Genomic DNA, 13,698 nt, shown 5'->3' with positions numbered 1-13,698 from the left:
TTTTACCTATACTAGGGGTGTACATAGTTCGGATTTTTAAATTTATAAACCAAACTAAATCAATAAAGTCGGATTTTTCAATCTCGGTGTTTTTGGATTTTTCGTTCTTTTTTTCGGATTTTCGAGTTTTTTTCCGGTAAAGTCTTAATAGCACAAAATATATAACTTGTACTCTAAATATTTATTTTAGTCATAGTAGGATACAACTATATAATGTATTTTTCAACAAAAATAAAATAATAAATATGATGACGCAAAAGGTTATTTTTAAATTTAATAATTAATTCTGTGTTCTACGACCTCGAAAAGCACTATTATTATTTCTCGACTTGCGTGCGCAATCCGTATAATTTTTCGAAAAGTTCTTATGTGAAAAATTAATTAAAATGTGAAATAGAGCCTTGAAACTCAACTAAGTTGATCTTGGTCAATATTTTGAGCAAATGGATCCGGATCAGTATTTTTCCAGTTCCAATAGGTCTGTATCGTGATTTGGGACTTGGGCGTATGCCCGAAATTTAATTTGGAGGTCCCTAGCTCAAGTTATGACCATTTAATAGAAACTAGTAATTTAAAGGCTAAAGATTTCCAAAACCTTGACCACAGATTTGACTTTTTGATATCGGGGTCGGAATCCGATTTCAAAAATTTGAATAGCTCTGTTATGTCATTTATGACGTATCTGTCAAATTTGGTGAGAAACGGAGTTGATTTGACGTGATTCGGACATTCGGTTGTGAAAATAAAAGTTTTAAAGTTTTCTTAAATTTTTTATTTTGATTTGGTGTTCGATTCATAATTCTAGGTGTTAAATTGGTATTTTGATTGCGCGAGCGAGTTCGTATGAGGGTTTTGGACTTGTGTGCATGTTTTGTTTGGAGCCTAGAGTACTCGGTGTGAGTTTCGGATAGCCTACGGACCATTTGAGCTTTATGAAAAATCTCGTTTTTAGCTTCTGCTGTCATCTGGTGCATTGTGCTTCGCGATCGCGAAGCCATTTCTGTGATCGTGAAGATGAAAGTTGGACTGACATATTTTGTGCTTCGCGTTCGCGATCGACGGTACACGTTCGTGAAGGGTCGAATTGCAAAGCCTCGCGTTCGCGATCGAAGCCTCGCGTTCGCATAAGTCAGTACGCGATCACGTATGGTTGAAAAAATGTGCTCTGCGATCGCATGGCCATTTACGCGAAAGCGTAGAGTTAAAATTCCGGGCAACTAAAACATATTCGCGATCGCAATGAATTATCCGCGACCGCGAAGAGTAAAATGGACGTGGACAAAAGTTGTTCTGCGCGATCGCGAACGAAATTCTACGATCGCGATGAATAAATATCTGGATAAACAGAACTTAAGTTCTGGAAATGGGATTTCGACCCATTTTTCACCATTTTCGATTTTGAGCTCGGGTAAAACGATTTTTGGGGGATTTTGCACGGGAAAATATTGGGGTAAGTGCTCCTTATCCTATATTGATTATATTTCATGATTCCATACTCATTTATATCATGAATCCGTGAATTTATGGAAGAAAAATCAGACTTTTATAAAGTCTTTCAAAAATATAAAATGAAGATTTGAAAGCCAATCCGACGTCGGAATTCGATAACTTTTGTATGGTTGAACTCGTATCAAAATGGGTGTTCGAATTTCACGAGTTTTTTCGGGATTCGAGACGTGGGTCTCACTGTTGATTTTTAAAACAAATTTTGGATTTTTATCCGGAATATTTGTAATTCATATGAAATTAATTTCTACAATTTGTATTGAGTATATTGAATTGTTAATGACTAGATTCGAGGATTTCGGATACGAATTCGTGGTTAACCATGACTTGAGTGAGTAGGACTTAATTGTCTATTTGCTACATGATTTAATGTGCGGGTACAACGTATATGTGAGGTGACGAGTACTTATGCGTTGTGATTGAGTCAAAGCATGCGAGTGAAATTTTGTTTATTATGAATAATTGACTATTTAATTAAGATATTCCTGCTTAAGTTTATTATTGATTATTTGATAATTTTTCATGAAATTATTATTCATTTAATTATTGTTGAATATTTAGAAGGTGAAGTCGGTATTTTGGTATTGAATTGATTGATAAGTGTATATCCCCACACTTAAATACTCTTCCGAATTTATATTATTATTTTCATGATAAGGAAGAGTGTAAAAGCATGAAGGGTATTGCCGTGCCATTTGTGAGTGTAAAAGCACGAAAGGGTGACGCTGTAATGACCCAACCGGTCATTTTGACTTTTAGAACCCCGTTCCCCTAAATAAAACTGTCCGTATGTGCTTTCATTAATTTATGAATTGCGGGGATGGTTGGTTCAGAATTTGAAAGTGATTGGGTTGAAATCGAAATAATTGGTTCCTTAGTTTGGCTTTAAAAGGCCAAATTTGACTTCGGTCAACTGAGAAAACGACCCCGAAATTGGGATTTGACAGTTCCAATAGGTTCGTATGATGATTTCGTACTTGGGCATATGTTCGAATCGAGTTTTGGATAACTCGAGAGCGTTTTAGCGCTTAATAGTGAAAAACAACTATTTGAAGGTTTAAAGTTCTTTAAATTTGGTTTGGAATAGGTTTTGGAGTAATCGAGGTCCGTTTGAAATTCCGAGCTTGGGAATAGCTTCGTATGGTAATTTAAGACTTGCACGCAAAATTTGGTGTCATTCTGAGTAGTATAAGTATATTTTGGCGCGTTCGGAGTAAGTTTGAAGAATTTAAAATTTCTAAGTTGAATCAATTTGGTTTGGGGTATGATTATTAGATTTAATGTTGTTTTAACCTGTTGCGAGAGTTCGAGCAAGTCCGCTTTATGATTTCAAACTTATTGGTATGTTCGGACGGGGCCCCGGTGGCCCTGAGTGTTAACCGGACGAGGCTCGGTACGATCGCACCTGCGCTTGGACAGTCGCAGGTGCGACCCTCACATATGCGAGTTTTTGTACGTAGAAGCTGAATGGGAAGGGGGCAATCGACCGCAGATGCAGATGTTTTTGCGCACCTGCGAACGCGCAAGTGCAAGAGGGGGGTAGTCAAGTGAAACTCGCGCCTGTGAGGCTTTTACCGAGGCGCGGAAGCCGCAGGTGCGGTACACCTCCGAAGGTGCGAAACCAGTGCTTGGCAGAATGGTTAAAAATCGGGGCTCAGACAATTTTTAGCCCATTTTTCTCCATTTTCGGGCGATTTCTGAGCTTTTATGAGGGGATTTCAACTAGCAACTTAAAGGTAAGTTAATCCTACACACTTTGAGTTAAATACATAGATTATGGGTAGATTATAACCGGTAAATCTTAGAAATCAAGGGTTTATATGAAGAACTTAGATTCTTATAAAAATGAGATTTTAACCACAAAAATGGTTATAAAAATTGGATAGAAATTATATATTTGATTTCTTGAGATTATAAGTAACATTTTCATCCAAAAATTTCCGGAATCTGGGCACGCGAGCCCGAGGTGAATTTTAGGGATTTTACCATTTTGGATAAGGTAATTTATCTAATAGATGAATTCAAATTATTGAACATGTATTAATTATTTTATATAAACTTTGGATAGTTTCGAATGCTTCGGCATTGAATTGAGGTTTTTACGCGATATTTTGACCGGAAAGCGGACTTTGAGACAAGGTAAGTCTCTTGTCTAATCTTGTGAGGGAGAAATTACCCCATAGGTGATTAAATTAATACTTATTGCTAATTGTGGGTGCTACATACGCACGAGGTGACGAGAGTTCGTACGTAGCTACTATCTATGCTAAAGATCGGGTATTTCGGACTCAAAGCATGAATTATGTGCGTAAATTGTATTCTTTATTTAATAAATTATTTGAACTATATTGTGAAAATTTTGGGGAAGTTAGTAAAAGATGAAAATCTCATATATACTTAATTTTCTGTTTAAATTAATTAATTATTAAAAGAAATTGCTCATCCTCTCGAATTAATCTTATAATAAATATACTTTCATTCCGGAGGTACATAAGAAAATGTCCTTCTTTCCTGTGGAGCAGGCCGAACGCCTCGGCAGTATAGATGCATCTATAAATCACGCCGCACGTACCTCGGCAGTGTACACGACACTCTGGATCGGGCCGTACGACCTCGGCAGAAATTGTGCCTAATAATAAAAATAATTACATGATACCTTGATATTTTAATTGCAGCTTGTGAATTTAATTAATAGATTGGAAATTATTGCAATTGAAGGAATTTAATTATTTATGCTGGTTAAATAAAAATTGTTGTTAACTCTATGAATCATGTTAATTTAAATATTTATATTTTATTTATTATTATTGGCCCTTGGTGAGTGTCAAAGTCGACCTCTCGTCTCTACCTCTTTGAGATTAGGTTTGATACTTACTGGGTACATGTTGTTTACGTACTCATGCTACACTTGCTGCACTTTTTTGTGCAGGATCTGAGACATGTACTAGTGGAGGACCTATCATCGCACAACCATGTTATCCAGAGGTTTAGTAGTGAGCTGGCTTTCTGAGCTGTTCTGCAGCTACCAGTGCCTCTTCTAGGAACTTTATTCTGTCTATTTCATTTCAGACAATATTTATAATTCTTTTGTATAATCTACTAGATGCTCATACACTTGTGACACCATGTCTTGGCACACTCATTGGTAGAATTGGGGGTTGATTATAATTCTTGGATTTAAATTAATAGGTATCTTTTCTATTTTCTTTAATATTGCCAGTAGAAAGAATAAAATTTCTTAGAAATTGTTTTTTAAAAACTGATTGATGTATGTTTAAATTTACTGGTTTGGCAGGCCTAATTGTGGCGTTGGGCGCCATCATGACCTTTAGGTGAAATTGGGTCGTGACAACATGGTATCAAAGCACTAGGTTCACGTAGGTCTCACAAGTTATGAGCAAGCCTAATAGAGTCTTGCGGATTGGTACAAAGACGTCTGTACTTATCTTAGAGAGGCTATAAGGTGTTAGGAAACTACCTTTCTTCATCTTCAATCGTGCAATTGATGTAGTACTAAATATCTTCCTCTTATTCTCTCACAGATGGTGAGAACGTGCTCTAATGAGGTTCCATACTAGGGAAGAGCTACTCCCCTAGTTGCTAGAGGCCGAGACAGAGGCGAAGGGAGGGCTCCAGCCCGTGGTAGGGGACGAGGACGTTCCAGGACTGTTCCAGTTATGCCACCAGTGGGTCCAGCAGAGAATCCCATTGTGTTGAGGAACAGGGTGAGGTGCCTATGGCAGAGCCAGCTCCGGTGGATTTCACATCTGTACCGAGATTTCAGGATGTCATGGGTCATATGTTACGTTTCATGGACACTATGACCCAAGCCGGTTTATTTCCGGCAGACCCATCCATATCTCAGGCAAAATCTCTGCCTTATTCTCAGGCTATTTGACTAATATTTTTATTCTCATTCGTTGTTTACCTTATTCTGAACCTATAATTCTTGGCCGGCTGAAAGCCAAGGACACTAAAGATTTCTCTATTAATTTCCCTAGTGTGAGCACTGCTCGGGGTACACTTTGAGACCCTTGTGAACTCTGACACACTAGGGCTTGAGGTTCTTTGGCCATTTTCCTTACTACTCAGTTCTGTCCTTCTTTCTGCCTGTTGAATGTGCAAATTGACTTGTGTAAGTTATTGTTTCCTGGATCCTATGATCAAACCATGGCTGTTCGATTTGGTTCGAGTTCTTCTATGATTTTTGGGCTATGTTGAGATCTATGTGAAGAAAGAGCTTAGTTGAAGGCTTGTCAGTGCTGGGTATCTTTGGGCATGTCTTGGGCCTACTGTTATTGCTTGTACGACTTTGTAATTTATTCATTATTGGGCCTGTAATAATTCTGTAATAATAATTGGGGTGATAGTGAAATTAAAAAATGGGTATCTCTTAATATTTGCATGAAAACGGGTAGAAAGCATGTTTATAGGATTTGTGTGATCTATTTGCTATCCGACTTGTTATATGTGAATCTCTTTGGAGACTATTAGAAATCATGTCATTAGGGGATCACATACTAACATAATTAGTATGTTGTCAATGCATGAGTATTCTATCTATTCTTGTGTCTACTGCTATGTGTTGCTAGACAACATGCCTATAGGAAATAATTGCTAATGACTGCTCCTTAATTTGCTCAGTAGATATCATGCCCATTGGATTTTAACTAATGAATTTTCTATTGCAATCTCATCGTCCATTTAGCAAGCATGCCTATAGGAGTTAACTGTATGAGAATCAGTTCCAATTACACCACTACTCGCTTTTCAAACGCTGTTTTATTGTTCATCCTCGAGATTGTGAGGAAGCGTAATAATTTTGAGCACTTCTAATGAGTTTCACTGTTCCTTATAGTATAAATCACCTAGAAATCATGACTATAGATGTGTCCACTGATAATCTGTAATAAGCCACTTAGGAGCATCTGGCATTTAACAATTGGTAATTTGAAAATTATTAGGTCTAAAAATGGTCTGCGCATCTGAATCAAATCATCTAGAAACCATGCCTATAGAGTTCAACAACTGCAATCCCTTCAATTCTGAAAATTGCCTATTATGTAAAATCTATTTGCGTACATTTATTTACCTAACTGCAGAGGCTAATGTGAGCCTTTAAATCTAGTTGCAATCCTATTTGTTTTGAATTGTCGCCTAGTTTTAACATTTTTGAGAAGCCTAAGTCAAGTCTAGAACAACCCAAAAATAGAGGTCCAAATGCCTCCTGTACCATAGGCATGGGACGGGTAGTGCACCATAAGGCACAATTTAGAATCAACTAGTACGCTTTAGGTAATAACTTAAAGATAGTAATCGGGTAGCAGGAGATGATAGTCTGTGCCCGCTGAATAATACGAGTAACACCCCATCTTGAGGGAGTTACGAAATATTATTTATGTTGCACGGGGTGATCCTTTAGGCTAAAAAACTTAGGACCCCCATCTTATCTTTGAAGCACGTGTTTGTATTTATTCAAAGTCTTTGATAATCAACCTTCCCAAACTTCTTGTTTTCTCTGTCTTTGTTTATCTGACTAATTCATATAATTCAAGTTCGGTCGGGACCCACAGTTGTGGACCTCGAAGTGTACCTAACACCTTCTCCTCAAGGTAATTTCGAGCCCTTACCCGATCTTTGGTGATGCAAACTGGTCAAACCTGAGTCATATGCAAATAGGTTCCCTAACGCACCTTAAAAATTTTTAGGTGGCGACTCTCCTCTTTTAATACCTTGTTTAAAAGAGTTGTCATATGTCGAGGCCCGATTTCGCGAGAAAACGGGGCACGACAGCATGATGACTCTGCTGGGGATATTTAGGCTCTTACCATAGAAAACTTGGTTTATATGAATTAGTCTTCTCTGATAAACGTGTTTCCTTGTTCTTTTATTATTTTGCTGCTACATGAATATCCCGCTCCTGTTTCCCTTTTAATTGCTGCATGCACACCCTTTCCCTTATTCTCCCTCTATTTGAATTCGTATTAATATGCAAATCCATTTCCTTATTTTCCCTTATTTTCTCAAGTTGGCTCTAAAATGCATGTTCCTTTTTTAGTCGTACTTATTTGCTCCAAGTCGCCTTCTAAATTGCTACACCATGTCTCTCCCCATCCTTATTGCTACACCATGTCTCTCCCCATCCTTACTCCCTCGCTTACCTTTTACGATTTCTGCATTGCACGAACTAACTTCTTCTTGTTTTCCTTTCTTTTCATGTCTTTTACGTTTCATTTTAATACTGCATTTACTATTTTCATCATGCAAAATATTTGACAATGTGTTGTTTATCTTTTCATAAAGCATGCTCCACATCATATTCTACTCGTGCCCAGTTAATACCATAACGGCACTTGATGAGTGTCCGCGCTCTTTTGAAATCACCCTTTAAATTTGGAAAGGCTTATTTGTGGTAAAACTAGTCGATCAGTGGTGCAGTCAACGGTTCTGTGACTTTCCCTCTCAAGTTGTCTGCTAGAGGGTACCGGTCTAGACTCTTCTAGAATCCCCACTCTAATATTAACTGTGCATGCATTATGTCCAAACCTAGTATGGGTTAGAACGTTGTCCGCGTGATAACCCGTTAATTTGGAGAAAACATGCCCGTATGCCGATCATTAATGTGTAAATAGTCAAATCCGAAGGGGGAAAAGTCTAACTTTATTTGTTTTGAAGAAATGAGGTACGAAGTCTCCAGGTTCGCATGATTCAAAATATCCAACCTTTGCTGTTGGATTGGTGGAAAAACCTCTCACCAAGTGACAAAAACCATGTAAAAAGGGTCATCGGGAATTTACCCTCTTTATTAGACATTCAACCAAACAATGCATTAATTGAGGTCGCCACCATGTTTCGGGATGAGAAGAGAGTCGTCTTCCGTTTTGGCGACATATAAATGACTCATCTTTTAGAGGAAATAGGAGGCTTCACTGGTCTCCCATGGGATAGCCCTGGTTTGTTAGTACCGAAAAACCGTACTTCTTGTGGTTCTTGAAAATGATGAGTTACTATGTCTGAAGAAGTCTTATATACCATTTGAGTTCCTTTATGAGCGTTATGGGCACAAGAAGTCATATCGTCTTTACCATGATGAACTTTCCATTACTTCTTTGGGTTGGACACACCGTCGAGTTTTTGTATTCATTGTTTGTTTTCTGGGAATGGTGATATTTCCGATGAAGGGAGAAGGGATCCACACTCGCCTAGGTATGGTCACTAGGACTTTAATGCAGAGAATTGAGGGGCAAACTCACACTATTGTCCCTATGATCTTGGCGGAGATGTATCGGGCTTTAGACCGTTGCAAAAAAGGGTATGTGCACTTCGAGGGTTGCAATCTGTTGCTGCAGGTATGGTTGTTAGAACACTTTTAGATGCCATTAGTAACTCTTTATAATCATTGTCGTTTTAGTAGAGATTTGGTTCATTTATCACATTAATGAAATGACGCAATTATTGGCATCAATTTTCTCCAAACCTATATGTCGCTTAGGCCTACCTCGGGCACAATGAGGTCCCAAAATTAGGACACGAATTTATAATACATCAAATATCCTCTTAATAACGCTTACTGACTTGGTTACCTTTTTGTTTTTTTTTATTTTGTTTATTTCCATTCCCCAAAGGTTGGTTCGTGCATACTTGCATCATCCGCATATCATACTAGATCCAGAGGTCCTCCACCTCCTCCTACACCAAGTGATACTAAAGGCAAAATCAAAGGGAAAGAAAAATGGATGATTTAAGCGGTATCAGAAAGGACGATGCAGAGAACGTTGAAACCTCGGACGGTCGGAATACTCCAACACAGAACGAATTGGTCCTTCGTCTGGAACATAAAATATTGGAGCTACAAGGAGAACTTGAGTAGGTTCAGAACTTGGAAAACTTTTCCCTCACCCTAAATGTCCTCGACCTTAACCAACAAAACACAAATGCCCAAAACCTGGTACCTCCCCAAAACACAAAAAATCCGCCAAATCCTCCCCTACCACATCAATATGCCACACCTCATCAGAACCAAAACCCTCCAACGATACCTACTCCTCAACAACACCATCACCATCCAACTCAATACCCACAAACAACCACATACCACACTACTCAGAATGCACCACAACATACTCCTGACCCGTAAAACTCAACCAATGACCACAATTACGCCCAGATTCCCGGAGTCCACCAAAGCAATCCCATATATGTGGAAACCTTACCCCAAACCCCACAACAGACCCTATACATACCCGAATCCTCCAAGAAGGACATGCTCATCAAGAACATGGCGGAGGAACTCAAAAAACTTACTGGCAGAGTTCAAAGTGTCAAAGGGGGCAAAGGCATTGAGGGTTTGAATTATGAATATTTATGTATTCAGCCAGATGTAGAACTGCCAGAGGGTTACAAACCTCCTAAGTTCGAAATATTCGATGGAACTGGTGATCCGTAGATGCACTTGAGAACATATTGTGACACGCTTGTAGGAGTTGGCAGGGTTGAAAGAATCCGCATGAGGCTGTTCATGAGGAGCCTCATCGGAGATGCCCTATATTGATACATTAGTCAGAACCCAAAGAAATAGGTTAATTGGGTTAGTATGGCATCAGATTTCATGGATCGGTTCAGATTTAACACAGAAAACACACCAGACATTTTATTACGTTCAAAATCTCAAGAAGAAGCCAATGGAAACTTTTCGCGAGTATGCTGCTCGGTGGAGGTCTGAAGCTGCAAAAGTAAGGCCAGCAATGGAAGAGGAACAAATGAATAATTTCTTCGTCAGAGCTAAGGATCCGCAATACTACGAAAGATTGATGGTTATTGAAATCCATAAATTTTCTGACATCATCAAATTGGGAGAAAGAATAGAAGAATGGACCAATAGCAGAATGGTGACAAATTTTGAAGCACTCCAAGCCACAAATAAAGCCTTACAGTCAGGAGGTATCTCCAAGAAGAAAGAAGTAGGTGCAGTGATGGTAGCCCAAGGTCCAAAATCTCCTCTTACATACCAAACACTCCCACCCGCATATCAGCCTTTACCTCATAGATAGCAATAACCTACCGCCACTTACCATACTTATAACAGCCAACCAGCATACTACCACTCACCACCAGCCTGCCAAAACTACCAAAAACCTAGACCAAATTTCGACCGCAGACCACCCAAACAATACACCCCAATTGCTGAACCTATAGACCAGTTGTACGAGAGACTGAAGGTTGCCGACTATAGCACTCCCATTCCCGTTGTTGTTATGGATAACTCTTCCCATTGGATTAATCCAAATAAGACATATGCCTATCACTCAGGCATGAAAGGTCATACTATTGATGTGTGTCGTACTTTGAAAGATAAGATTCAGTTATTAATTGACACCAAAGTCATACATGTAAAGGAAGCTGCACCCAATGTCCGTAACAATCCTCTCCCAAATCATAGGGGTGGAGGAGTAAACATGACATAGACCGATGAATAATAGGACTCAAAGGGGTCAATTGAACTCATTCGAGAAAGGGATAATTCAGAAACATCTCCAGTCACTCTCACACCTATCATGGTACAGACTTAATCACCAATTGAAGTTGAGGTAGCTGCACCAACTCCGTTTGAGGTTGAAGTAACAATGCCTTTCACCGTGATGGTAGCACCTACGCCGTCTTATAAGTATAATGCTATACCATGGGATTATGTTAAGAAAGGCAAAATGGAAGAAACAGTTGCAGCGCAAGGCATGACCAGAACTGGTAGGATTTATACACCCAAGTATTTAGGAGGAACAAGCAAAGAAGCCGCCTCTAAACTGCCTATCATTGAGACTGACCCAGATGATCTTTGGAGAAAGGTGCAGGCAATGGAGTATTCTATGGTTGATCATTTGAACAAAACCCCTGCTCAAATATCCATTTTATCACTGTTGCAAAATTCCGAGGCACATAGGAATGCCCTGATGAAGGTGTTGAATGAAGCCTATGTACCCAACAACATCACTAGTGGAGAGATGTCCAACATGGTAGGGCAAGTGTTAGAAAGCCACAAGATCACTTTTCATGAAGACGAGCTTCCACCAGAAGGACTAAGTCACAACAACGCACTGTATTTCACAGTGCAGTTTGAAGACAAGTTCATTGCCAGAGTTCTGATAGATGGCGGTTCGAGTCTCAACATATGTCCACTAACTACTCTGAAAAGATTGGGTAAAGGAATGCACGAGATACGAGTAGGAAGTATGAATGTGAAAGCATTTGATGGGTCTCAAAGGGCCACAATTGGGGAAACCAACCTCAACTTACAGATGGGCCCAACCTGGTTTGATGTTGAGTTTCAAGTGTTGGACATATCTGCTACCTATAACCTATTGTTAGGACGACCTTGGATACATGCAGCTGGGGCCGTAGCTTCTACTCTACATCAGGTCGTGAAACTTGAGTGGAACAATCAATAAGTGATCATCCATGGGGATGGAATTAATCCCATTTACACCAGTCAAACTGTTCCGGTCATAGAGAATAGAAAAACGTTGGGTAGAGAAACATACCATCACATCGAGCGCATCAACGCAATTGAAAAGGACAAATGGTGGAGCAGTAAGATAGAAGGCATATTGGCATGGACAAGGTATGAGCCTGGTAAGGGTCTCGGTAAGAATCTCTAGGGGATCACCAAACTGATACAGCTAAAGCGTCACGACACAACCTTTGTACTTGGGTATGAATACACCTGGCACGAGTATCAGAATTGGTCTTCACTATGGCGTGGTCCTTATTACCCTCTAGAGAAACCAGTACCATATTTGAGCCAGTCATTTCATCAAGCTGACATGATGTGGGAGTCTGAAGAAGATGAAGTTCTAGCTGGCATAAGGAATCTATTTCTGGATGATGAAGACATGGATTACGATGCGATTGTTGAGGAGGAGGAGGAGGAAGGCCTCATTATTCAGACCGTGGAGGAGGGAGTTGTTCTCAAGAATTGGACTACTGCACCATCAAGGGCCCGTCGAGTTCCTGGGTAGCCTGGCAATTAGCATCATTAATTTTGAAAGCAATGTTTTGAGCATCTAAGATATTTTCAGTATTTTGTTTTAAGCATATTTTGTTTTGAAATAATTTGCCGAGTCATCGAGCCGTACTTGTTTGACGTTTTCATGATTTATCTAATGCATTGTTATTTTTAATATTTATTATTATTCATTACATTTTACTCTACTACATTATTATTACCTATCTTGATGAACCTACGACTGTGACATGTAATGAGACAACGCAACATAAGGATAATGATTCAGAGGATTTGGAAGAGGATATAATACCCAAGGAAATTGTTAGAGAAGTGGAAAACTTTGAAAACAAGCCTAAGTCCAATTTGGATGAGACCCAAAAAGTTAATTTGGGAGACTCCGAAACAGTCAAAGAGACGTGTGTAAGCATTCACCTATAACCGTTAGAGAAGGAAGAGTACGTCCGGTTCTTGAAGGAGTATGAGGATATTTTTTCATGGTCCTATGATGATATGACCGGTTTGAGCACGTCCATAGTGGCTCACAAACTACCTACCAACCCTATGTGTCCGCCTGTAAATCAAAAGCTAAGAAAGTTCAAGCCGGATATGAGTCTAAAAATAAAGGAGGAAGTCACCAAGAAGATCAAAGCAAAGGTTCTCAGCGTGGTTAAATATCCGACCTGGTTGGCTAACATTGTGCCAGTTCCAAAGAAAGATGGGAAAGTCAAAGTGTGTGTTGACTATCAGGACTAAAACAGAGCAAGTCCCAAAGATGATTTCTCATTTCCCAATATACACATACTGATCGACAACTGTGCCAAGCATGAACTCCAATCTTTTGTGGATTGCTTCGCGGGATATCATCAAATCTGGATGGATGAAGAGAATGTCAAAAAGACAACCTTTATTACACCATGGGGGGGGGGGGGGTGTATTGCTACAAAATGATTTCATTTGACCTAAACAATGCTCGAGCCACCTATATGAGTTCCATGACAACCATTTTTCACGACATGATACACAAGGAGATAGAAGTATATATGGACGACGTCATCATCAAATCCAAGAAAGGTACAGATCACATAGCAGACTTGAGGAAGTTCTTTGATCGGCTTCGAAGGTATAATTTAAAACTGAACCCCGCAAAATGTGCTTTTGGGGTACTTGCCGGAAAGTTGTTAGGATTCATCGTC

The 13,698-nt window shown here is 39.3% G+C and overlaps 1 protein-coding gene across 1 annotated transcript; it reads left to right on the top strand.

Annotated features, from left to right (window-relative positions):
- The first annotated feature begins 10,187 nt into the window (after positions 1 to 10,187).
- On the top strand, positions 10,188 to 10,556 carry LOC138909255 (uncharacterized). Its single transcript, XM_070200442.1, has one exon. It carries the CDS (start codon positions 10,188 to 10,190, stop codon positions 10,554 to 10,556), a length of 369 nt encoding a protein of 122 aa, XP_070056543.1.
- The last annotated feature ends 3,142 nt before the right edge of the window (positions 10,557 to 13,698 follow it).

This window comes from Nicotiana tomentosiformis, chromosome 4, assembly GCF_000390325.3.
Source record: "Nicotiana tomentosiformis chromosome 4, ASM39032v3, whole genome shotgun sequence".
Taxonomy (NCBI): Eukaryota; Viridiplantae; Streptophyta; class Magnoliopsida; order Solanales; family Solanaceae; genus Nicotiana; species Nicotiana tomentosiformis.
The sequence above is the reverse complement of the archived record's forward strand: the minus strand, read 5'-3'. Positions and strand labels throughout refer to the sequence as shown.

What these genes read in the sequence shown, in the direction of transcription:
- LOC138909255 (XM_070200442.1), top strand. Translation starts at nt 10,188, where the DNA reads ATGGAAACTTTTCGCGAGTATGCTGCTCGGTGGAGGTCTGAAGCTGCA.